The following is a 24,624-nucleotide window of genomic DNA, read 5'->3' on the forward strand; positions in this document are numbered from 1 at the left end:
TAGCCCTTCACAACACACTTGATAAATCTTTTATAACCAAGTGTCAGAATCCAGACTTGGTCTCTGGATAAAGTGGTGTAAATAGTCACACTCACACTCCGGTTGACACGTTTAGCTAACGGGCTCCCTGTAACTCATAGACTGTGATGTGTAAATGGGATCTCTGGCCTTCTTCCTGCTCTGTTTTGTAGTAGCTGACACTTATAAGACAGCTGTACTTCACAAGGGAAAAAAATCAATTTGAACATATATAAGAAATTCAGCTTCACACTCGTAAAGACCTACATGTACATAAAAGGCTGGCAGAAGATTACATACACCAGATACCTTCACTTTCTGACATCCTGTATTGCAGGGGCAGTTGCATCTGACTCCTTCTCCACTTATCTTGTCCTCAGGAAAACAGATACTACATATTTACTAGACTGCTGGCTGACAGACATGCCCCCAAGGCTTTCAGATCATGACCAGATAGTTGACCACTCTCATGTCTGTGACTACTTCAGCATGAATAGGAGATCACTGCAAAATACCTGCACATACCTCTCAAACATGGCAAAGCCACATGTCTGCTCCATGAGGGACCCCCATCCCCGGGTGCACCGTATTAAAATTCTAATCTACGCCCAAGTCTACGTTCTGGCATGCCGCCACATATATCCAACAATGCAATGTTCCTCAGCATTTATAGAAAGACGCATCAACTGCAATGTGAAAATTGAGGGGGCTTGTGACTCAACCTGGCTCCAAGCTGACCTATGTATATGGTGGCACACCCACATACAGGTGCCTCTGGGGTGCACAGGGCTGTTTTGTTTTTGCTTTGTAATAGTGACAGGCCCACTTTATAGGAAATAAACAGCCATTTTTTTTTAGATATACTGTATATGTGAATTCAAACTGAGTGCAACTAAACTAATCTAAGTACATTCATATTTTCTTATTTTACTTATAGTTTTTAAATATATACTGTATGTGACTTAGAGACTGCCATATTAAATCATTTACGGATTTAAATAATAAACTCTAGATGTGGCTTTTTCCTGTCGATACCTTTATCTCAGCAGTGATTTAGCAGACTGCGATGACTAATAATCAGGTAGCCACCAAAGACATTCTCTACAAATATACTGATACTGTATACAGTATTATAAAACTGTGTCTCAGTACACATATAAAAATATGAAAATAAAAAAATATATTTTATATAAGCTACAATAGTAACTCTAAATGACTACTTATAGAAAATAGACAATTTTCCTTTAATAAGATTATATAGGTTGCTTTTACAGGCTGCTTCTATCGACAAAATCTTCTCTTGACCTCATCGTAGACATCAACGTCCTCATAAAGGTCAGTCCTTACAGCTTTACTCAAGCTTGAAATGTTACAAGTTAAATAAAAACCCTAATTGCTTCTAATGAGACCTTGTGACGCCCAGATGCCAGTCTTTGGTTGAGTGGTTAGCACTCTTCTGCACTGAATGGGACCTTGGCTTAATGCCCCAAAGAGCCCACAAAAATCAATTTTTTCCATTTGCATAGGCTTCCTATACTGTAGATCAACTTTTCCTAACATTTTTAACACAGAGGAACTCTTGAAGTGACTTTCAGATCACAGGAAACTCCTGCTAATAAATGCTATTGCTACATCTCACTGTACATTAGTGTGATGGTTAGTGGGAAGAATGCTCCTTACATTTGTGGTCTTTGGGACAAATTAGACCTCTTATGCTGCGTACACACGAGCGTACTTTTCAACCGGACTGGTCTGAGGGACTGAATCCGGCGGACAATTCGACCGTGTGTGGGCTTCATCGGACCTGCAGTGGACTTTTTCGGTCGTAAATCTGATGGACTTTAGATTTGGAACATGCTCCAAATCTTTATGGCGGAACTCCGCCGGACCCAGTTCCTATCAAAAAGTCCGCTCGTCTGTATGCTAGTCCGACGGACGAAAACCGACGCTAGGGCAGCTATTGGCTACTGGCTATCAACTTCCTTATTTTAGTCTGGTCGTTCGTCATCACGTACAAATCCATCGGACTTTGGTGTGATCGTGTGTAGGCAAGTCCGTTTGTTTGGAAAGTTTGTCGGAAGTCTGCCGAAATTCTGCCGGATACACCGTCGGATAGACCGTCGGACCAGTCCGGTCCAAAAGTCCACTCGTGTGTACGCAGCATTACAGATAGCTAAGAAGAATGCTCCCACATTTGTGGTCAGCGAAAAGAAACCAATTCTTACAGATAGACTGGAAGATCTTTGGCGTCAGTGGGAAATTGCATCTTGTTCAAGGAACCCCTAGGGACCCTAGTTGAGAAAGCCTGCTCTAGATGCTCCAATTTCCCCCACATTCAAAAGCATACAGATCAGTATAGTTTACTTTCTGATTTGGCTTTACTGATATGTAGGTAAGGATAGTGGTGTAAAAAGTGTATTAAAATAGATAGTATTGATTGCAAATATCTTCCAGCATGTCCAATTTGCTCAGGAAAACCATGTTTGCAAACCCAAACAGCCAGGCTGGTGAAAGATACTGTGGTTACTATGGTCATTGATTTGATGTAGGCAGTTCTTAGATGGAACAGGAATCTTAATGTGCCAGGCCCCCCTTAAGTGCATCTTAAACGAAGAACAAGAATGTAATATACTGCACTTTACCGGTCCTGGGATGTGTTAGCTAGGATGTGATTTTCCTTTTCAGGATAAATACGTTTCTGTAAGTACAGAAAAATACCTTTTCATCCAGACAGAAATCTTGGGAGTCAATTTAACGTCTTGTGCACCAAACTTGCTTGAAGTGATTGTAGCCGTATTAGAGCACTTATGACAGAAACAATTGAGTACTGTCCATGATACTTTTTATTTTTGCACTAACATACAATTTTTCAGGACAAGCTTTTGGGGTATGTCCCCTTCTTCAAGGTCCAAGTAGTACTGCTAAAACTTTTGTGAGTTAGTTCTGCTTGGACCTTAAAAAAGGGGACATACTCCGAAAGCTTTTCCTGAAAAATTGTATGTTAGTGCATGGGCAAATTTAAAAAGTATCATGGACAGTACTCAATTGTTTCTGTGTACCAAACTAAAATCTCTAATGGTATTATCAGCTTTCCCAGCTATCTTCTGTGAGCTACAAGACCCCCATCCCCCTATGCAATGGGGATGAGGAGAAGAGCAGTTTGTAGTCCAACCCAGGAAAGCAGCCTAAGGTTTCAGTAACACACTTCCTGTTCTAGAATGACAAAGCTCAATCACCATACTGAATCGGTGGGCAGCGTTTTTACTCTAGGACAGGAAGTGTGTTAGTGGCAGAATTGTCAGGTATTTTAAAAGAGATGTTTGGGTTTATCTTTTTTTTTTTTAACCACTTAAAGTGTTACTAAACCCAATGAGATGAAAATAGTTCACCCCCACCCCCCACAGTGCCCACAGCTTATAAATCTACATTAAAATACTTCCACTAGATATCTTTTTGGATGATCTGTATACCACGGTTATACGGTAAACTGTACAGTTTCTTCAGTGCTGAGAGTTCAGGAAGGAGGAGATATTCACTGCAGACTGCATACATGCCCACATGTGATGTCAATATCATGTGACCTGGCTATCTCTGAGAACAAGTAACTGTTCTCTCCAGCATAAAAGATCATGTCCAAGTCGGCTACTCTGCCTGTCTTAGCTGGCCTTCCCCAGATAGACAGTGCAGAAGGGGGAGGATCTATGCATACAGGATAAAACAGCCTTTTTTAACCCCTTAAGTTCCACAGTGAGTATAACAAGCATGCTATGCTGCATATACAGACTGATTTTACTGTTTGTGGGTTTAGTAACACTTTAAGGACCAGGCCTATTTTTCAAACTTGTTGTTTACAAGTTAAAATTAGGGGTTTTTTTTGCTAGAAAATTACTTAGAACTCCCAAACATTATATATTTTTTTTCAGATACCCTAGAGAATAAAATGGCGGTCATTGTAATACTTTATGTCACACCGTATTTGTGCAGCAGTCTCACAAACGCAATTGTTTTGGAAAAAATACACTTTTTTAAATAAAAAAATAAGAAACTAGTAAAGTTAGCCCATTTTTTTATATTGTGAAAGATAATGTTACGCTGAGTAAATTGATACCCAACATGTCATGCTTCAAAATTGCGCCCGCTCATGGAATGGCGACAAACTGACCTCTAAAAATCTCCATAAGCAACGTTTACATTTTTTTACAGGTTACCAGTTTTGAGTAACAGAGGAGGTCTTCTCTGCTGGAATGATTGCTGTCACTCTAATGATCGCTGCGATACCTCACATGTGTGGTTTGAACACCGTTTACATATGCGGGAGCGACTTACGTATGCGTTTGCTTCTGCACGCGCGCACAGCGGGTCAGGGCGCTTTACTTTTTTTCTTTTTCTCATTTATTTTACTTTTTATTTTTACACTGTTCCTTTAAAAAAAAAACATTTTGGATCACTTTTATTCCTATTACAAGGAATGTAAACATCCCTTGTAATAGAAAAAAGCATGACAGGACTTCTTTATTGTAAGATCTGGGGTCAAAAAGACCTTAGATCTCACATTTACACTTAAATGCAATAAAAAAAAAAAAAAAAATTCCCCTTTAAGGCCGCTGGGCGGAAGTGATGTTTGACGTCCAATGTTATGGAGCCGAGTGGGGGCTATCTTTCCCTCACTCGTCTCCAGGGCTCTCAGGGTAAAGGATCGAAGATCGTCTTCACTGCTACTGGCGCTCACAGAAGTGCTGGGCTGTAGAGGGGGTGGGAGCAGCTGGTTCCGGCTCTCAGCGGCTCCAGCAGCCCAGAGGCTGAGCTGGGTGCTGGTCCAGGGATCTGGGTGGATCCCAACCATATATCTATATATATATATATATATATATATATATATATATATATACATAGTATCTCACAAAAGTGAGTACACCCCTCACATGTTTGTAAATATTTTATTATATCTTTTCATGTGACAACACTGAAGAAATGACACTTTGCTACAATGTAAAGTAGTGAATGTACAGCTTGTATAACAGTGTAAATTTGCTGTCCCCTCAAAATAACTCAACACACAGCTATTATTGTCTAAACTGCTGGCAACAAAAGTGAGTACACCCCTAAGTGAAAATGTCCAAATTGGGCCCAAATAGCCATTTTCCTGCCCCGGTGTCACGTGACTCGTTAGTGTTACAAGGTCTCAGGTGTGAATGGGGAGCAGGTGTGTTACATTTGGTGTTATTGCTCTCACTCTCTCATACTGTTCACTGGAAGTTCAACATGGCACCTCATGGCAAAGAACTCTCTGAGGATCTGAAAAAAAGAATTGTTGCTCTACATAAAGATGGCATAGGCCAGTAATGGCGAACCTTGGTACCCCAGATGTTTTGGAACTACATTTCCCATAATACTCACCTACACTGCAGAGTGCATGACCATCAGGGGAAATGTAGTTCCAAAACATCTGGGGTGCCAAGGTTCACCATCACTGGCCTAGGCTATAAGAAGAATGCCAAGACCCTGGAACTGAGCTGGCCAAGTCCATACAGCTGTTTAACAGGATAGGTTCCACTCAAAACAGGCCTTGCCATGGTCGACCAAAGAAGTTTGAATGCATGTGCTCAGCGTCATATCCCGAGGTTGTCTTTGGGAAATAGACTTATTAGTGCTGCCAGCATTGCTGCAGAGGTTGAAGGGGTGGGGGGTCAGCTTGTCAATGCTCAGACCATACGTTACACACTGCATCAAATTGGTCTGCATGGCTGTTGTTCCAGAAGGAAGCCTCTTCTAAAGATGATGAACAAGAAAGCCCGCAAACAGTTTGCTGAAGACAAGCAGACTAAGGACATGGATTACTGGAACCATGTCCTGTGGTCTGATGAGACCAAGATAAACGTATTTAGTTCAGATGGTGTCAAGCGTGTGTCGCGGCAACCAGGTGAGGAGTACAAAGCCAAGTGTGTCTTGCCTACAGTCAAGCATGGTGGTGGGAGTGTCATGGTCTGGGGCTGCATGAGTGTTGCCAGCACTGGGGAGCTACAGTTCATTGAGGGAACCATGAATGCCATGTAATGTGACATACTGAAGCAGAGCATGATCTCCTCTCTTCGGAGACTGGGCCGCAGGGCAGTACTCCAGCATGATAATGACCCCAAACACACCTCCAGGATGACCACTGCCTTCCTAAAGAACTGAGGGTAAAGGTGATGGACTGGACAAGCATGTCTCCAGACCTAAACCCTATTGAGCATCTGTGGGGCATCCTCAAATGGAAGGTGGAGGAGTGCAAGATCTCTAACGTCCACCATCTCCATGATGTCGTCATAGAGGAGTGGAAGAGGACTCCAGTGGCAACCTTTGAAGCTCTGGTGACCTCCATGCCCAAGAGAGTTAAGGCAGTGCTGGAAAATAATGGTGGCCACACAAAATATTGACACTTTGGGCCCAATTTCTACATTTTCACTTAGGGGTGTACTCACTTTTTTTGCCAGCGGTTTAGACATTAATGGCTGTATTTATTTATTTATTTATTTATTTCAGGTACTTATATAGCGCCGTCAATTTACGCAGCGCTTTACATATATATATTATACATTCACATCAGTCCCTATACCCTCAAGGAGCTTACAATCTAAGGTCCCTAACTCACATTCATACCTATACTAGGGCCGATTTAGACAGGATCCAATTAACCTACCAGCATGTCTTTGGAGTGTGGGAGGAAACCGGAGTACCCGGAGGAAACCCACGCAGACACAGGGAGAACATGCAAACTCCAGGCAGGTAGTGTCGTGGTCGGGATTCGAACCAGCGACCCTTCTTACTGCTAGGCGAGAGTGCTACCCACTGCGCCACTGTGCCGCCCTGTATGTTGAGTTATTTTGAAGGGACAGCAAATTTACACTGTTATAAAAGCTGTACACTCACTACCATATATTTTAGCAAAGTATCATTTCTTCAGTGTTGTCACATGAAAAGATATGTGTGTGTTATTGTATAGATCATGCCTTCATTAGTTTATTTCATTAATAAATCATTTACTCTTTTTAGCAAACATTCTAATTTGGATGCATGTATTAAAGGTTCAAGAATAAGTGATGCTTAACTATTTTGTAAGCTCCCTATTCATGAAAACTTTGATAATTCCATCAGGAACAATCATTCCATAGAAGAGCACACATGGTATTGGATTACCTCTCCCTAATGAAATGTTCATTGTTCATCTGTTTATGATGGTTTTAGGTTCATTCATGGTCAAATTCCTGCACGATCGCATTGGAATTATTTCGATAAGACAATTAATGCCTGTGTGAATTACTGAATCTGGCCATTTTTCCAAGCTCTGTATTTGCCATTGTTTTGAGAAAGTTTTTTCTTCTAAATAAAGCAAGTAGGTATGCAGGAAACTTTTGGCTTTTAGGCTTTTGAAAGAAAGAAAACCAGGATAATTATACTTGGGCAATGAGCTACAGGTTTCCAAAGATGTGTTTGGAGTCATCAGTGTTTACAGTTCCTATGGAGATGCACAGTTGTATGGTACAAACATATTTCTTCATGGATTTGAAGCAATAGATCATAAGAACTAATGGTTTATCTAACCTGATGGCCTTCTGTATATGAGTTTCGTACTGTTCTTAATAAGGTAGAAGGAAAATAGTAGACAAAAATATTCAAGGCTTTTGGTGATGGTTATATGTCGATCTTAAATCATGACAGACATCAGCAATGAACAGAAAATTCAGACTGGCAAGCAGCAGCTGCTCATTTACAACACTATCCTTTGTGACTTAAATTTGCCCTCCTTGGTGGCCCTCATTTAAACTTCAGCTGTTAGGGGTACAATTGACCCCCTGCTATCTTTTTCAGCAATTACCCTGCTATCCTGGTCAGACCCCCTGCTATCTTCTTCAGTTTTCCCCTGCTGGTTGAGACCCTTCAACCTGGGTCTACTTGTATGTTTTGGGTAGATTTATACCTTCACTATGACTACAGAAGTATATTCCCTTAACAGCTGGGGAGCATTTTGAATTTTGTTTATGGGAAAGTAGTAAATGAATTCACCCACACAGTCAGGTTTTTTTTCTGTGCTGGTAGTCTCCTCAATTTGGCTCATACAGTTGTGTTCTTCTGAATAAATATGTTGAATGTTCTTTTATATTTGTATGGGCTTGTAAGTCTTCATTGAACCATCTCATGTATGGACTCCATAAGGCAGTATAAAGGGGACTGCTAATATTTATAAGTATAACAAACCTTTGTAGCTAATCAAATTTTGGATTATTATTTTCTCTTTTTTCTTATTATGTTCTCCTTTTAGTTTTCATACACACAGGGGGTCTTCATACACACAAGGGTTACTTAAACGTTCGTTTAAGCATTATAAGACCCTAGGAATCTCTTTCTGTATTCTGTACAAAGAATGCTCAATGAACACACAGTGGGGGCATTTATGAGCCCCTCTAGGCTATAACTGTAAAAGTTTCACTGTCTACTGAGCTTTTCTGATAATTATTTACCTCTCAAAACAGTAAAAAAAAAAAGTAATAGCATGTTATACATAACACATATTTCAGAAAAAATACACACGATGCAGACTTTGATGGTTTTTTACCAGCATGACTTTTATAATTGTTCCCCCAAATAAAATGTTGTAAACATCACAATTATCTCACCACTTGCAGTAGAATCACTAAGAAATCAGATTAAAGATTTAGAGCTGAGGTCATGTGTAGCATATTCTTGTTCCACACACAAACCTTGGGGGATGTTTGTGTTGCCAAAATCAACAAATCAAATTCTGCTGTAGGTGAATAAATGAAAGCTGGTATCTGCTTGTTTGTAGGATGAAAATGATTCAGCTAAAATGCAACACAATGGGGTTGATTAACTGAAACTGGAGAGTGCAAAATGTGGTGCAGCTCTGCATAGAAACCAATCAGCTTCCAGGGTTTTTTTTTATCAAAGCTTGATTGAACAAGCTGAAGTTAGAAGCTGATTGGCTACCATGCTGCACACGATTTTGCACTATCCAGTTTTAGTAAATCAACCCCAATGTTATCACATTTATTTCTTATTAACGTCTTTCAGGGAACACATTTGGAAAATTAACATTCAGAAAGTCCTTGTTTACTGGATATTAAATTGGACATACATGCACAAGATCTGTGGCCACGGCATGAAACACAATGGAAAAGTCAGGGGGTTGCATAACGGACATCTGGACTTGTGTATGTCACTATTATAATGTATATAAAATTTGAAAAAATGCCTAAAGTATTCAAACTGTATCTGTCAGCCTCCCAAACTCCTACATATTGAATGTAACAATGAGGATATCCAGGTTCTATAAAATAAACACCTTCCAAACCTTGTGTTACTGCCCCTTGGATGCACTTATAGTTATAGATTTTAATCTCATGTGTAATGATTGGCTGCAGCTAAACTGGTTACATCCCTTCTTGGCAGAAAATCTTGATGTAAATTAACATGCTGTAAGTATAGTTTACTATATACATCGCTCATGTCAAACAAAAATGAAACCGAGTGCTGATTTGATAATTCCATAAGGGGCCCCTTGTGCCAGATTTAATATAAATTAATAAGGTTCTTAAAAGATTACCATATCAAATATAAAATGTGGGTGCAAAGAAATAAAATAATAAAGTAGATCTAAACCCTAACTGGGTGACATTTAGATTTGTAAAACATTTTTGGGCTTTTTTTTCATGATAAAATAATGTTTGCAGCTTTTTTTTTCATCTTTTGTTGCATCTCAGTGCTGATGATTCCCTGCATGCTCTTTTAACCACTTCCTGTCTATATCACTTACTCTGTCATCGGATGCAGATAATGGGGTTGATTTACTAAAGGCAAATCCACTTTGCACTACAAGTGCACTCGCTGTAGATCTGAGCGTAAGATCTGAAATTAGGGGAAGCTCTGCTGATTTTCTCATCCAATCATATGCAAGCTAAAATGCTGTTTTTTATTTTCCTTGCATGTCCCCCTCAGATCTAAAGCGACTGCACTTCCAAGTGCACTTGCACTGCAAAGTGGATTTGCCTTTAGTAAATAAACCCCCCCAGTCTTTGAAATGGCTTCCTGATGGTGACAATGGCAGAGCATGGCTGTGTAATGTGTGCCAGCCACTTGCAGTCTCCATTAGGGGCATGTGTAAACGGTTGCAATGGCAGACAGTTGTCACCCTATAACAGGAAGCGAAAAATGACCTACATAGCAGGATCACCATTGTTGTTTTTTTTTTTTGTTTGTTTGCATTCTTTCATCTATACAGTAGATGTATTCATATCACAAGACAGGGTGAACAAAAGTAAAAAAAAAAAAAAGTGTAACGTCAATACATGTTCCATGCATGATTAGTCATAATGTATTGAAAGCTCCAAAAATAAGGAACCTGGGCATAGGACATCATCAAAAATGTACACCTCAAATAAGAGGTGGGTCCTTCTACAGGAAGGTTCCATATGGATCACTACGCTTAGTTTCACGAAGGCCGAATTGTGGGCAAGGGTATGTCCAAGGCTGGTAATTTTTGAACCAGGTATCATTTTTAATTAAAAATCAACTTTAAAAGAATTAAAAATAATCTTGTAAATACATGAATAGCTTATGTGATATTTTAATACCTGGGTTTAGATCTATTGGATATCTAGTGGATATCAACGTGTTATAAATAAGACCTGTCTGTGCTACTTTTCTAAATTTAATTTAATCATCTTATTTTAGTTTTAAGGTTCGTTTACTAGTTTTGTTGCTATGGTTAACTGCACTTGGCACTTTAATCTTAAGCCGGGCATACCTGAAAAGGCATACAAAGGGTACTTCAAGGGCTGCATCCAATGGTTGACCATTGATCTTCTGCCCCAATGAGCATTCTGATGAAGTGGTCCTTTGGGCGCCTTTCCAAGTTCACAGTTGCTGCTTCTCAAGCTCTTCCACGTGGAATCTCCAGTCATCTTTCTGTGACCCACCGAAGAAATTCTCGCTTTTTTTTAATAAATGCTGGAGGAATGGTTTTATGTGAGAGGATGGGCCTTTTTATATAAAAGCTTCCCTCCAGCAGGAATTCCCTGTCTGATCAGATGGAGAAGAGCATTTGTTTTGGCTTTAGTGAACTGGTAACATGTCCACCTCTTGTTCTATCGTTGACAAAAGATACAAAAAAAAAAATTCTGTACATCTACTTCTATGGAATTCAGAGATACAAGTCAGTTTACACTGAAACAATAGGAATCCCTGGCATTTATACACATGGTGGTACCTGAGCACTTAGCTAACCTTCGGGGCTTTGAGAACCACTACCATATAAGGCTCCATGCACACTGGGCTTAAAAAACGTTGCTTCCATAGGAGTTTTGTGTTCTGCCTGTAGAAGAAACTCAATGTTATCCCGTGTCCATGCACATTAGGACAATTACAGGCATATTTTGAGCTCAACATTTAGAGGCCGGGAAAGAAAAACCCTTCTGGTTTGTGTTCCTGATTGGAGCTTTCTTGCAGAAAAAACACAAAACTTCCTAAACTCTGTATAAAAAATGTTCTATATGAGTTATTTTTTTCTTCCAATGGAACTGGAGTTTTTTAAGCCCAGTGTACATGGTAGACACGTGTGGCTCGTTTAGTTCCGAATTAATATTCGGACAAATATTTTGTTATTCGGAGATTTGGATATATCTGAATATATCCGAATACCCAAATTAAAATATAAACAATTTTTAGATTTTTCTTTTGTTTGTTCACTTTGCTGCATTGGAATTCAAAAACAATATATCATTTTCCTTTCGACTGATTTGAAAATGTATCGATTTGATAGTTTTGAATCGTCAAAAATTGGTAAATTCGAAGAGAATTCGAAAATTACGAATTCCGAATACAAATTCTGAAAACTAATCGAACGAATCAACCGAATTTAACGAAATGAAATAACTAGATTAACGAATCAAAAAAATGTATTCGTCATGCAAATGTCTAGTACATGGAGCCTTACAACCAACCAGATCCCAACCAAGCTGCAACAAGTAAATGACAGCAAGAATGACATTTGAATTGGGGGCAATAAATAATTCTTCAGATAACTAGAAAAATGAAGATTGCCGATAGCATTATTGCTACTTACAAAATGTTAACCCTCCTAAATGTTTAGGAAAGTTACTGATTTGCAAAATGATAGAGCTGTAGCCATAATGGGCTACATAAAGTTTGGAGCTGCACCCAATGAATTAATAACGTGGACAAAAACAGTTTGACATGCCTGATATAGAGGGATTCACTCTAGATACTAAACATGCATAGGTCTGAGAGCCAGAAAAAAAGAAAGAAAGATAAAGCTAAGTGCTTTACAGCTGCACAGCTTATTGTGCTTTGTTGAAACAGCAGCTCATTGTTTTCTTTGTGGTCTTTTCCCCACAGGTGCTGCAGTTGGAGGAATGAGACATATAGGGGGATATTTACTAAAGGCAAATCCACTTTGCACTACAAGTGCAAACTAATAAGTGCAAAGTGCACTTGAAATTGCACTGAAAGTGCACTTGTAAGTGCAGTCGCTGTAGATCCGTGGGGAACATGCAAGGAAAATAAAAAACAGCATTTTAGCATGCACATGATTGGATAATAAAGTCAGCAGAGCTTCCCCCCATTTCAGATCTACCCCTCAGATTTACAGTGACTGCACTTCCAAGTGCACTTTCATTGCAATTTCAAGTGAACTTTGCACTTGTAGTGCAAAATGGATTTGCCTTTCGTAAATAACCCCCATAGTTACAGACACAAGTCCATCTAGTTGAACCATAAAAATAAATAAATATCTAAGAATAATATCATACAATCCCATATACCCAATCTTATACCCACAGTTGATCCAGAGGAAGGCGAAAAACCCCAGAAAAGCATGATCCAATTTGCTACAGCAGGGGAAAAAATTCCTTCCTGATTCCTGAGAGGCAGTCAGATTTTCCCTGGATCAACTTTACCTATAAATATCAGTACCGTTATATCCAGGCCTTTCTTAAAGCAATCTACTGATCTGGCCAGAACCACCTCTGGAGGGGGTCTATTCCATATTTTCACAGCTCTTATGCCCCGTACACACGATCATACTTTCCAACAACAAAACCGTGTATTTTTGTTCGAAGGTTGTTGGCTCCAACTTGTCTTGCATACACACAGTCACACAAATGTTGGCCAACAATTACGAACGTAGTGACGTACAAGACGTATGTGATATCTCCATTATGAACGCTAGTTTTATAAGACTTCCGGCTTTTCCGGCTTGTAATTGATTCCGAGCATGCATGGACTTTTGTCCAACGGACTTGTGTACACACGATCGAAAAGTCCGACAACAAACATTTGTTGGCGGAAAATTTGAGAACCTGCTAGCCAACATTTGTTGGCTGAAAGTCCGCCAACAAATGTTCAATGGAGCATACACACGGTCGGACTTTCCGCCAACAAGCTCACATCCAACATTTGTTGTTGGAAAATCCGATTGTGTGTACAGGGCATTATTGTGAAGAAACCTTTCCATATTTGGAGATGAAATCTCTTTTCCTCTAGGTGTAAAGAGTGCCCCCTTGTCCTCTGTGTTGACCGTATAGTGAATAACCCAACACCAAGTTCACTATATGGACCCCTTATATACTTGTACATGTTGATCATATCCCCCCTAATCTCCTCTTCTCAAGGCAGAATAAATTCAGTTCCTCTAAGAGACTACAGGAATTCTCATGACTGTGGTGTATGGAACCCCTATCCAGAAATATCACGCATGTATAAAGCTGCAGAGCACAGCTCCAAGTCATTAGAAGTTGTTCTGCTGACCTGACTTAATTAGTTAAAATTTATCCTAAGCTAAAACTTTTTTGTTTTTGAGTTTTGAATAAAGAATAGAAGGTTTAAAATCTGGTCATTTTTTTTTTTTTTTGGCTGCCTGTGTCCCGCTGGGGAGAATTTCCTTTACTTCCTGACTCAGAACAACAAAGGGAAGGGAGAGAAAATCTCTCTAAAGTAAAGAGCAATTCACAAAGCAAACACTCCACAATAAGTTGTTGATTTACTAAAACTGGAGAGTGCAAAATCTGGTGCAGCTCTGCATAGAAACCAATCAGCTTCCATTTTTTTTTGTTTTTTTTTGTCAAAGCTTTATTGAACAAGCAAAAGTTAGAATCTGATTGGCTACCATGCACAACTGCACCAGATTTTGCACTCCCCAGTTTTAGTAAATCAACCTGTGTATTCTTATTTTGAAAAAGTTAGTTATTTTCAGCTGGGTCCAGTTAGAAATAATTTGAAAATTACAGTCACATGGCTGAATTAGAAAGCCTTATGCTTGTGTTACAGGTTTGTTCATGTAGTCTAATCTCTCTAAAACAGTTTTTACCGGAACCCGTGTCCCCGTTAGAAGATTCTCCCCCGCCACCCCCACTTTTTTCCAGTGACAACTGAAAATGTTGACATTTAATCACAGTGATTATGGTCACCAAGGCAAATAGAGATGTTAAACTTCATCAGTAGAAACACGGAAAGAAAATAAAAACCTGATAGGGGTTCTAACCCTTTCACAGTTTATGCAGAATAGAAAAAAAACAAATTGGCCTTAGATACACTTTAAGCCAGACTAGCTCCCAATCCTCCCCAAAAAATGTGAACATTGGCACATGGCCACATTTCTCAGCCCCCACTCTCAAACAAATCCCACCCCACCGTCCCCTCCCTTACGTAAATCACGGGACTCTTCTACCCGCAGCCTCCTGTAATTTTTTTTAAAATTCTTTAGTTCTTTAGTAAGGCCTGGTTCACATTTATGCTCCCTGCACTATTTCTAGAATCGCAGTCCACGGAGGAACTGCAAGTTCAATGCAGGTTCGATTTTCAGTGCTTGCGGCATGCCATTAGGATTAATAGCAACTGCATGCATCCAGCACACCTTTCTGTGGCAGCAGGACCCACCTGCATAGATGAGAACCAGACCTTAAAGGTGGTTGTAAACCCTTGTGTTTTTTCACCTTAATGCATCCCATGCATTAAGGTGAAAAAACACCTGGCAGTAACCAGCCCCACAACTCCCCCCCCCCAGTTTTACTTACCTGAGCCCCTTATTTCCCTCGGCAGGGACATGCTGTCCCTCTCTCCACGGGGTCCCAGGTCTTGATTGGATAGATTGATAGCGGCGCAGCCATTGGCTCCCGCTGCTGTCAATCAAATCCAATGATGCAGGCACCGGGGGGCGGGGCCGAGTCCGGCATTCTGTGTCTATGGATGCAAATGCTGGACTCGGGAGCACGCCCGCAAGGTAACCGCCCCGGGAGAGCGCTTCTCCTAGGGGGTTATCTGATGTGGGGAGGAGCCACCGGGGGACCCCAGAACAGGTGGATCGGGGCCACTCTGTCCAAAACGAGCTGCACAGTGGAGGTAAGTTTGACATGTTTGTTATTTAAAAAAAATAAAAAACAATCCTTTACAATCACTTTAAGTTTTTTTTTGTCAGGTTACAAAACAAAATGAAAGAAAAAAAAAAGTAGAAAACAAAAAGAAATGGAAAGAAGGTATACTGTAAGCAATGTGACTTACCCCTATAACATGACTGGTAAAGGTTGGGGTGGGAGAGTAAGAACCAAACTCCCCGATCTCCAGAGATCTGATAGGAACTCATAAATAAAAATGAAGTGTGGAGGTTTCTTTCTAATACACCCCAAAGCCCACAAAGTGATCCTTTATTTCTATAATTTGGCACTCTGTCCGCACGCCCGCATTATCCATTTAAACGGATCCGTGAAGGGGAGACCGCAGCGAACTGCATTTCATTGGAGCACAAGTGTGGTGACATCACCGCACTCGTAGTCTATTATTTCCTCCAGCTTCAAAACTGAAGGGCCATACCTTTATACAGACCTGGGGCTGGAGAAATAGGCCGCAAGAGCCTGTGCATTGCACCAGACATCCATTGAACACACTTGCAATGCTTCACAGTCTCCAACACATATAAAATAAATAAATGTACATTTTTTTTTCTAAATATGAGTACATACATTATTATTATTTTTTTTTTATGTAAAAGGTAGACTATACCCTTAATAAACAATAATTAACAAAGCAGACTGATCACCTATTTCCAACCACCTAAGATCTCCACTAATAGACTTGCTAGATACCTGTGGGAAACACGTATAGTTTATTTAAGCCAAATTGTATTTGAATTAAATTCTTCAAAAAGGGTATTAATCCCTCTAGCTATGTCATACTGCTTCTTATTAGAAAAACTTGCATTTCAGCATATTTGGTTCACTGACCCACATTTCCCTATTCATGTTAACTGAATGGAAGCCTTTATAGACGTGTCCAAATTGTGTGTACAGCATGTTAGACGTGCACATCTCCTGAGAACTTTAGAAAACTAGGGCATGTATTAAAGTGAAAATTGTCTTTAGAGCATAAACCCCAAAACCAAAAATGTTCCATATTGGAGTTAACCAGTGCTTAGCTGTGGTGGCTGCATTAGTTTCCTTATTTTTCAGGCTTTTTAATTTTTTTTTTTTTTCACCTGGTGACTCTGCCAGTAAAACAGTTCCACACACAACACACTTCCTGTCCAAGGGTGACAACACGCATGTACTGTATGGAGAAGTTGTCACGTCAGGACAGGAAATATTTTAGGACTACAGAACACCTCCCTGCCTTCTCATCTCAATAACATAGATTGAGATACACGGAGAATCAAGAAATGTGCTTGATTCCCCCATCAACACAGACAGTGTTGATGTAGGAATCCCTCCTGCCGGGCCATTGTCTTCTCCCAGCGTGGGGAGGGTGGGGGAGGTCTCCTCAGCTGAGAGAAGGCAGTGATTATCGCTAGTGGCTATAGCAGCCACTAGAGAAAAATGCAAGTGAATCAGGCAGGCTGGTTGTACCTAAGTTGATCGACTTGGTGCATTCATCCTGCCCATTATTGATTAGAATCTCATCCAGTTTGTGCTGAATCGGCTGAGATTTGAACCATGTATGGCTGGCCTAAGCCTTTCTCAACCTTTTAACCTCTTTTCAGGTCGCAAGGAACCCCTGCTCAAATTAATTAATCGGGCGGGGGTCAGTGTAAAGAAGATCTCTGACAGGTAAAAAGATCCACCAAATAGTATTGGACCAAGAATTATGCAGGCACCTTCATATGGTCAGTCATCCACAGCTCAAGGAACCCCTTGCCCACCTCCAGAGGAATTGTAGGATTCCATGGAACCCTAGTTAAGAATGGCTGATCTAACTGATGCCAGTTCAACACAAGTAGAAAGCACAAAAAGTTATCAATTCACAAGATTTCTGGTAGGATCAAGGGGTACTTGTTTGCACTTATTGAAAAGATAAAACAAAATTATTTTAGGTGTGTATTTAACAGACCAACAGGTAGACAATAGGAGAAATTCATTGGTTTACATATCTGGTCTCTGCAGCCAATACTTCCAGACATGAGCCATACTTCCAGCAATATCAAAGGTCAACCTGGGAGTGCTGGGACAACAGACTGGGTGGGCCACAAGGCTGTAATCTGCATTATGTGTGTTGTTTCAAAGTACAGTAAGGAAGGTCATCAGTGCTACAGAGGTCAGAGATAACCCCCTTCCTTAATGACCTCACTAAGTAGTTAGTATAGTCTGTAGGATATTAACTCTGATGTGTAAAGGCCTTTTCTCACTTCTCCACTAACAGTCCACTCCCTTGCCCATTTAAATGTAAATGTTTATCCTGCTAGGCTTATGAAGATAAGATGTGTTTGCACAGAGGGGTGAAGCTCTATACATGGACCCTTGGCCTTTCACAAGCTGAAAAGGTCTGCGTAACCAGAAGCCATGAGGAAAGCAAATTATGGCCATTTTTTTCTAAGGTTCTTATCAAGACACCTAAAGACATAGGGTGGCAATCATTTCTTGGGTATTTCATTGCTAAAAGGTTCTTTCTACCTTCTGAATATATTGAGTATTGACACTGTAAATTACGTATTGCCAGGTTGTACCTAATAAGCAGATCAACTCACTGTATCATAGATTGCCATCTGTCTTGCGAGGCTAATGACAATCAAGGACAATTCAGTTGAACTGAATCTACTTTTAATGCAATGTTGTCCATCCTGAGAAACCACATTCCCCAGCTTGTATAAAACGGCATATTACTTTACAATTATGGGTAGCCTTTGGATACCCTAAGAATCTATAATGTTAAATTTCTTCTACCACAATTTTACTGTAATATTACTCATAGATGGAAAGACCTGCCCAATGACTAAAGAAGCCATAGGTCTTTTTAACAACCATAATGAACTGCAAGATGTTGTGATTTCTTCTCAAAAAGCTTCATTAAAACAGTTACCCAGTTGGGAAGAAAACATTTTTTTACTTAATACTTCCTGACTTCTCCACAGGAGGCCAGAAGCCCAAAGTGATCATGCAGTCGTACCTACCCATTATTATTTAAATGTTGCTGCTTTATAAAGAAATTGGCAGAAACTTAGCATAGCTGGAGGAATCATGGGGACAAAAATATCCCAATGGCACAACGTGAGAACATAGAATTGTGGTTCAGAATAAAAAAAGGTATCTGACATAAATTGTAAATGTGATTATTTTTAAACAACAAACATTTCATACTTACCTGCTCTGTGCAAAAACATTGCCCCCCCTCACCCCCCACACACACTGAATCCTGTTCCTTCTCTTATGGAAAGCCCTGCTGGCGCTCCTGGCTCCACCCCCTGCCGAGTGCCTCCATAGCAAGCCGTTTTCTATAGGGGCACTTGTGTGGGCTCGTTCCCGAGATGCGCTGTGTGTCCATAGACACACACAGCATGGCTTGACCCCACCCTCCGCTCTCTCCTCACAGGCTGTGAATGACAGCAGCAGGAACCAAAGGCTCCCACTGCTGCCTCCAAGTCTAGTGAGAAGAGAGAGCAGTAAGAGCCGCTGCTCTGGGGCACAGCCCTGGATCAAGATAGGGCTTCAGTAAGTATTTAGAGGGGATAAGGTGGGTCCTGTTTAGAGAAGGTTTTTTACCTTAAAGCAGAGTTCCACCCCAAAATGGAACCTCCGCTTTAAGTGTTGGTGACCCCCTGACATGCCACATTTGGCGTGTCATTTTTTTGGGGTGGGAGCAGGTACCCTGTTTTTAGAGGTACCCAGCTCCCCCTCCATCCCTGCAATCTTCTGGGACACGTCACAGGTCCCAGAAGATTGCTCGGTCATTCACAGTGCACAGAGCGGTTTGCGCATGCGCAGTGCACGCCTGGCTGTGAAGCCACAGCCGGGCGCCCACAGTTAGAATGCTGGTGCCGCGGAGAGGAGGGGCAAAGGATCCAGGGCTTCGTGTGCCCGCATTGCTGGACCGTGGGACAGGGAAGTGCCTGATTATTAAAAGTCAGCAGCTACACTTTTTGTAGCTGCTGACTTTAAAATGGGTGGAACGCTACTTTATTGCTTCTACCTAGCCTAGTACACATTATTAGTTTTTTTTTTCCATTGAAACCAATGGGCTGAATGAAAAAAACTGAAGCGCTCAGGAGGAGCCACTATACTAACTTTGCAATGTTAGTACAGCGATCTCCCCTGCTGAGCTATTGTATTCTGACAGGGGGACTGTCCCCCCCACCAGAACACACCGGCCAGCACTCTCAGCCATTAGCTGAGTGCGTTGATCGGATGCCGATCAGCAGACCTTTTTAAGTCATGCACCTTCGACGGAACCTGGCTGAATGGCCGGCTTCTGTCAGACTGGCTGCTGTACAAATGGGCTAATGCTGCCCGATATTCGGCCTATGTATACGGTCCTTTACAACCACTTTAAGCTGGTAATACACCCGTAAAATTTCATTCCAACGAAATTCTGAAAAAAAGTTTGTCAGAGAATTTGATCTTGCCATCGTTAACTCAAATAATTTCATTTGAAAACCCTTAAAATATCATCCATAACTGCTACTTGAATAGAATCACATATATTAAAGTGGTTTCTTGCCTAGAACATGCGTATTACAATATGTAGATTTTTCCTGAACGAAAACCACTTTCGGGGTTTAGAATTTGGTTGCAAATAATTTTCCATCCCGCTCCTTTGAATTCTCTCATCACTACGGACAAAAAAGAAAGTTGATTTGACCCCTCTAACTGTTAGAAAATGGAACATTTTGAAAAAGAAAATTTTTGAAATTTGAAAATTCTACCGGTGTATGGTCAGCTTTAAGCTATACTTTAATTCTATTTCATGTATAATTAAATTACCTACAATTCCACAAAGCAGAACCTTTCATTGGTTGAACTAGATGGACTTGTGTGTTTTTTCAACCAGACTAATTATGTAATTATGTAACCTTTTATGTGATGCAATTATATAACAACATCCATGTGTATGGAGTGCAATCTTATATTACCGTATCAGCACACACAAGAGATCAGCATCAACATTTTGGTAATGAAATTGTTCCTCTAATGTTCTTTTCATCTCTGTTATTCAAGTAGCAATTAAAAGAGTAATCCAAAGCTCACTATTACTAGGCTGCAATGACTAGATTCCCAACATTACGGATGTTCATTATCAAATTCTTCCACGTATGGCCAGCTGTACATAAAAGGCACACATTGCCATTCTACACTCAAACCAGTAAATTGGGTTTTCCATTATTCTATAGATCTGATGTGATATCAGGTTTAGGGTTCATACATATGGGTACAACGCTGACCATCTGTGATCCCACTATCCAGTTCTGAATGATAATGCCATGCTTTTGCTAAGAAATATTAAAATCATAAGATAAAACCTGAACATCATTCACATGGCTTATTCCCTATATAGTTACAGCTATACAATGCAGTAGCCCACAGGCACCAATGAGATCTCAGCTGTCATCGGTTTAGCAAAATCACTGAAAAGTCAGTTCTTTAGGGATATTATATGAGTTAGGCTTGATTCAAACTAATGCATTTTTTGATGCATTTTGCAGAAATGCAGGGAAATTTTTTAACATGGGTTCCTATGGAACATGTTCACATCAATGCATTTTTGTGCCTCTGTGCTTTTGGAAAGGGTCGGGGACTTTTTTTCCATGCAAAATGCAGCGTTTTGCGCGGCACAGTGGTGTAGTGGTAGCACTCTCTCCTAGCAGTAAGAAGGGTCGCTGGTTCGAATCCCAACCACGACACTACCTGGCTGGAGTTTGCATGTTCTCCCTGTGCCTGCGTGGGTTTCCTCCGGGTACTCCGGTTTCCTCCCACACTCCAAAGACATGCTGGTAGGTTAATTGGATCCTGTCTAAATTGTCCCTAGTGTGTATGAATGTGAGTTAGGGACCTTAGATTGTAAGCTCCTTGAGGGTAGGGACTGATGTGAATGTACAATGTATATGTAAAGCGCTGCGTAAATTGACGGCGTTATATAAGTACCTGAAATAAATAAATAAAATAAATAAATGTATTAGAATTCAATGGACCCGCATCCAAAATGCAAGTAGCGCGGTTTTACTGCAATTTTACCGCGATTTGCATTTTGCTTTTTTTAATTTCTTTTTTTTACACTGTATATAGCTGGATGCTAAGCAACCAAAGTGTAAAAAAACAAAAAACAACAGTGTAAAAAAAAAAACGCAAATTGCGGCAAAAACGCATGTTCAAAAACGCGGCAAGCACTGCAAAAAGCACTGCAGAAACGCTCAAAAGCAACATGCATAGATGTGAATCGAGCCTAACTCTGCATTGCAATTTGCACTATGCTTCATTAAAAGCTACAAAATCGTGCTTAAAAAAAATCAAACAGTGATTGAGATCAAATGCAATTTGAAAATGATATTACATGTCTCTGGTGCATGAGTATCTAAATGATAGAGGTGTATGATCTTTTACAATGCAGACGTTGCTTTCATTTTTAGTAAATGTTGCTGTTGCCAAGTAATCTGCAGTAGAAAATCAGCAAATGTGACACCCTCTGTTTAATTTTTCAACACAGTGGCAAGAAGCTGCATGGGTACTGAGATTTCAGCACTGATCTGCTCCTGAATGCTAGGGGTAGAATGACAATAAGGATGGCCATAAGCTGCCAAATTATAGCAAGTCATTTTCCAAACTTCTGTGACAATTTGGGTCATTTTTGTTTTCCAGGGGGCAGGGGGTAATGAGTGCCTCTGTCGTTGGAAGCGGACATTATAACACAGGGAGAGTTGCAAATTTGTGGGAAGATCTTTTTGCGTATCGGGGCGATCCATCATCAAGAAGAAAGACAGGACAGACGCTGGTATGATTTATGTGAAGTCAGCTGTATGTGACTATTTGACATTCAGTATAAAAAAAGTCTGTATATGTGAAAGAGGTTAATTGACCCAAGACTGATAATAGCTGAACTCCAGCATGTCTATGCTAAGTCCTTTTAATAAAGTGCTAGCCATGCAAAGTGACTACATTTGCAATGCTGTAAGGTATTATTAGTATTTTAGTAAACTTTTGCCTTATTACTTTTTTTTCTTTTTTTTTTATCATTATCACTTATTACTTTGATAACAATTGTGTTTTTAAATACATATCAGGTTAAATAACTGAGCAGCTGCTGCAATAGATTTCTGTATGATGAATATGACTATAATGAGTTTGTCTGCTTGAAAGAATTTAGCCAAAATTGACACTGAAGTTTTTGATGGGGAACTGAATTATCCAGCAGCATCTTCTGTCTCTCAGACCTGATGGTTCATAAGTTTTCATTTATCTTATTGAGAATGCAACAAAAGGAGTGAGTCTCCAAGTTAAAGCAGTTGGGAGGGAACTGCAGTCCCTTTGTTTTCTTTCCCCCAAATCTAACCCATTGAGGAAATTGTATAATTGGAGTCTCATGAAATACTGTGATGAGTCAACTCACCAGAATCTCCTGAAAATTGAATGTAATAGGTTGACGGATGTTTTCATATTAATTAATTTTGCAAATATCTTTTCCATGTAACGCAATGGGGTTGATTTACTAAAACTGGAGAGAGCAAAATCTGATACAGCTCTGCATAGAAACCAATCCAGTTTTTTTTTGTCAAAGCTTAATTGAACAAGCTGAAGTTAGAATTTGATTGGCTAAGATGTAGAGCTGCACCAGAATTTGCACTCTCTAGTTTTAGTAAATAAAGTCCAATGCCTTCTTAGGCTGGCCATACATTATACAATTTTCTTGCACAATTTTCCTTTAAATTTACCAAAATCATATAATATGAGGTCAAACCTAAACAATTTTAATTTGTATGCAATCAGGCAACCCCTTGCACTACATAATTAAAGGTAAATCTAAAGGAAAGTGAATAATGTATGGCCAGCCAAAGAAATGTATACAACAGATAGAAACGGAATAAATCTGTGGCCCATTGAATGACAGCCCACGATGACTTCAGTTCAGCATACAGAGCTATACCGGACTAGTGTACCTGGTGTCATAGTATAGCACACAATCAACTAAAGCTGAATCATAGTAGAGGCATGGGTTACTACCATTACATTTCTACATTAAATACACAAAAAGCATATTAGTGCTCCCAAATGCAACAGTAGGTACGGTAGTACAAGCTTGGCAGGTGATACTTACTACGTGGACGTGGGGCCTGAGTGGCATTTGGTGAGGCTATGCAGACGTCCTCCCTCGGGAACTGCTCACAGCGAAGCATTTCTGGCCAAGAAAAGCCAAAATACTGCATGACTGGCTCACAAGCATCTCTCACCTCTTCGCAGAGCCATCGGCATGGGTAGAGGGGCTGTTCCAGGCACACTGGGGCAAAGAGTGAACACAAGAACACCTGGGTACCGGGGTGGCAGTTTTTGCTTAGCAATGGAACCCAACTGCTGGCTTGGTACTTCAATTCCACCATAGTTTCATGGTCCAGAAGATTAGGCAGCACCATCTTGTTGTAACCCACACCATGGCACAGTGGAAGATCTTGAGGAATGTCCAGGCATTGGGGTGTCCTTGAATAGAACCTTCCACTTTGATAATTCCGAACCTCCGGCTGAAAGCCTACATAGTCATATTCATTTGGCTGAACCTCCTTAGATAACAACCCAGGTGAGATCCAAAGAAGCAACAGGGGCCAAAGGCCACCTCTCAGTGACATTGTTTCCAATAATAAAAATACTCCCTACTTAACTGTCAAAAAAGTAAAAAAAAGTTGAAGTGAAAGTTTTTGTTTTAAATTAGAAAGAAGTCACAAACATCACACTACCTTAAGTAATCAGAATAGTGCTGACAGTGCAGTAGCACAGTATAAAGGTCTGGTGGATGGCTTGGAGCTGCCTGCTGTAATTGCAGAATTTGATATTGGAGTGAGGAGAGCAGAAAGTGTTAGCCAGGAAAGAATCAGAGAGATCCAATGAAAAGTGTGCAGTCCCTCCTCCTCTCCACCCTCTCTCTTCCTTGTGTCACACTTTTTTCCTCTCACATTTGTGCTGCCTTGCTGCTCTTGTCTCTTTCTTGTTGCTCTTTCTTATTCTGACCTCTAGCAGTTTCTCTTACACCACCCATCCTCCCTAATTTTACCCCTTTCCTCTTCACTCACTCCTATGTCCTCTACATCTCCACCTCAAAATCCTCCAGGCATAATTAATTTGCAAGTGTCACTCATAG

General features: G+C 40.3%; 1 protein-coding gene across 1 annotated transcript in view; it reads right to left on the reverse strand.

The window, feature by feature from the left end:
• Nucleotides 1-24,373, reverse strand: part of SFRP1 (secreted frizzled related protein 1) — a 37,382-nt gene extending 13,009 nt beyond the window's left edge. Inside the window, exon 1 of the mRNA XM_073622207.1 lies at nucleotides 23,593-24,373. Coding sequence (XP_073478308.1) covers nucleotides 23,593-24,115 — 523 coding nt within the window. The 5' untranslated portion in view covers nucleotides 24,116-24,373. The remainder of the gene's footprint in view (nucleotides 1-23,592) is intronic.
• Between the last annotated feature and the right edge of the window lie 251 nt (nucleotides 24,374-24,624).

The sequence above is a fragment of the Aquarana catesbeiana genome, linkage group LG03 (genome assembly GCF_042186555.1).
Source record: "Aquarana catesbeiana isolate 2022-GZ linkage group LG03, ASM4218655v1, whole genome shotgun sequence".
NCBI lineage: Eukaryota > Metazoa > Chordata > Amphibia > Anura > Ranidae > Aquarana > Aquarana catesbeiana.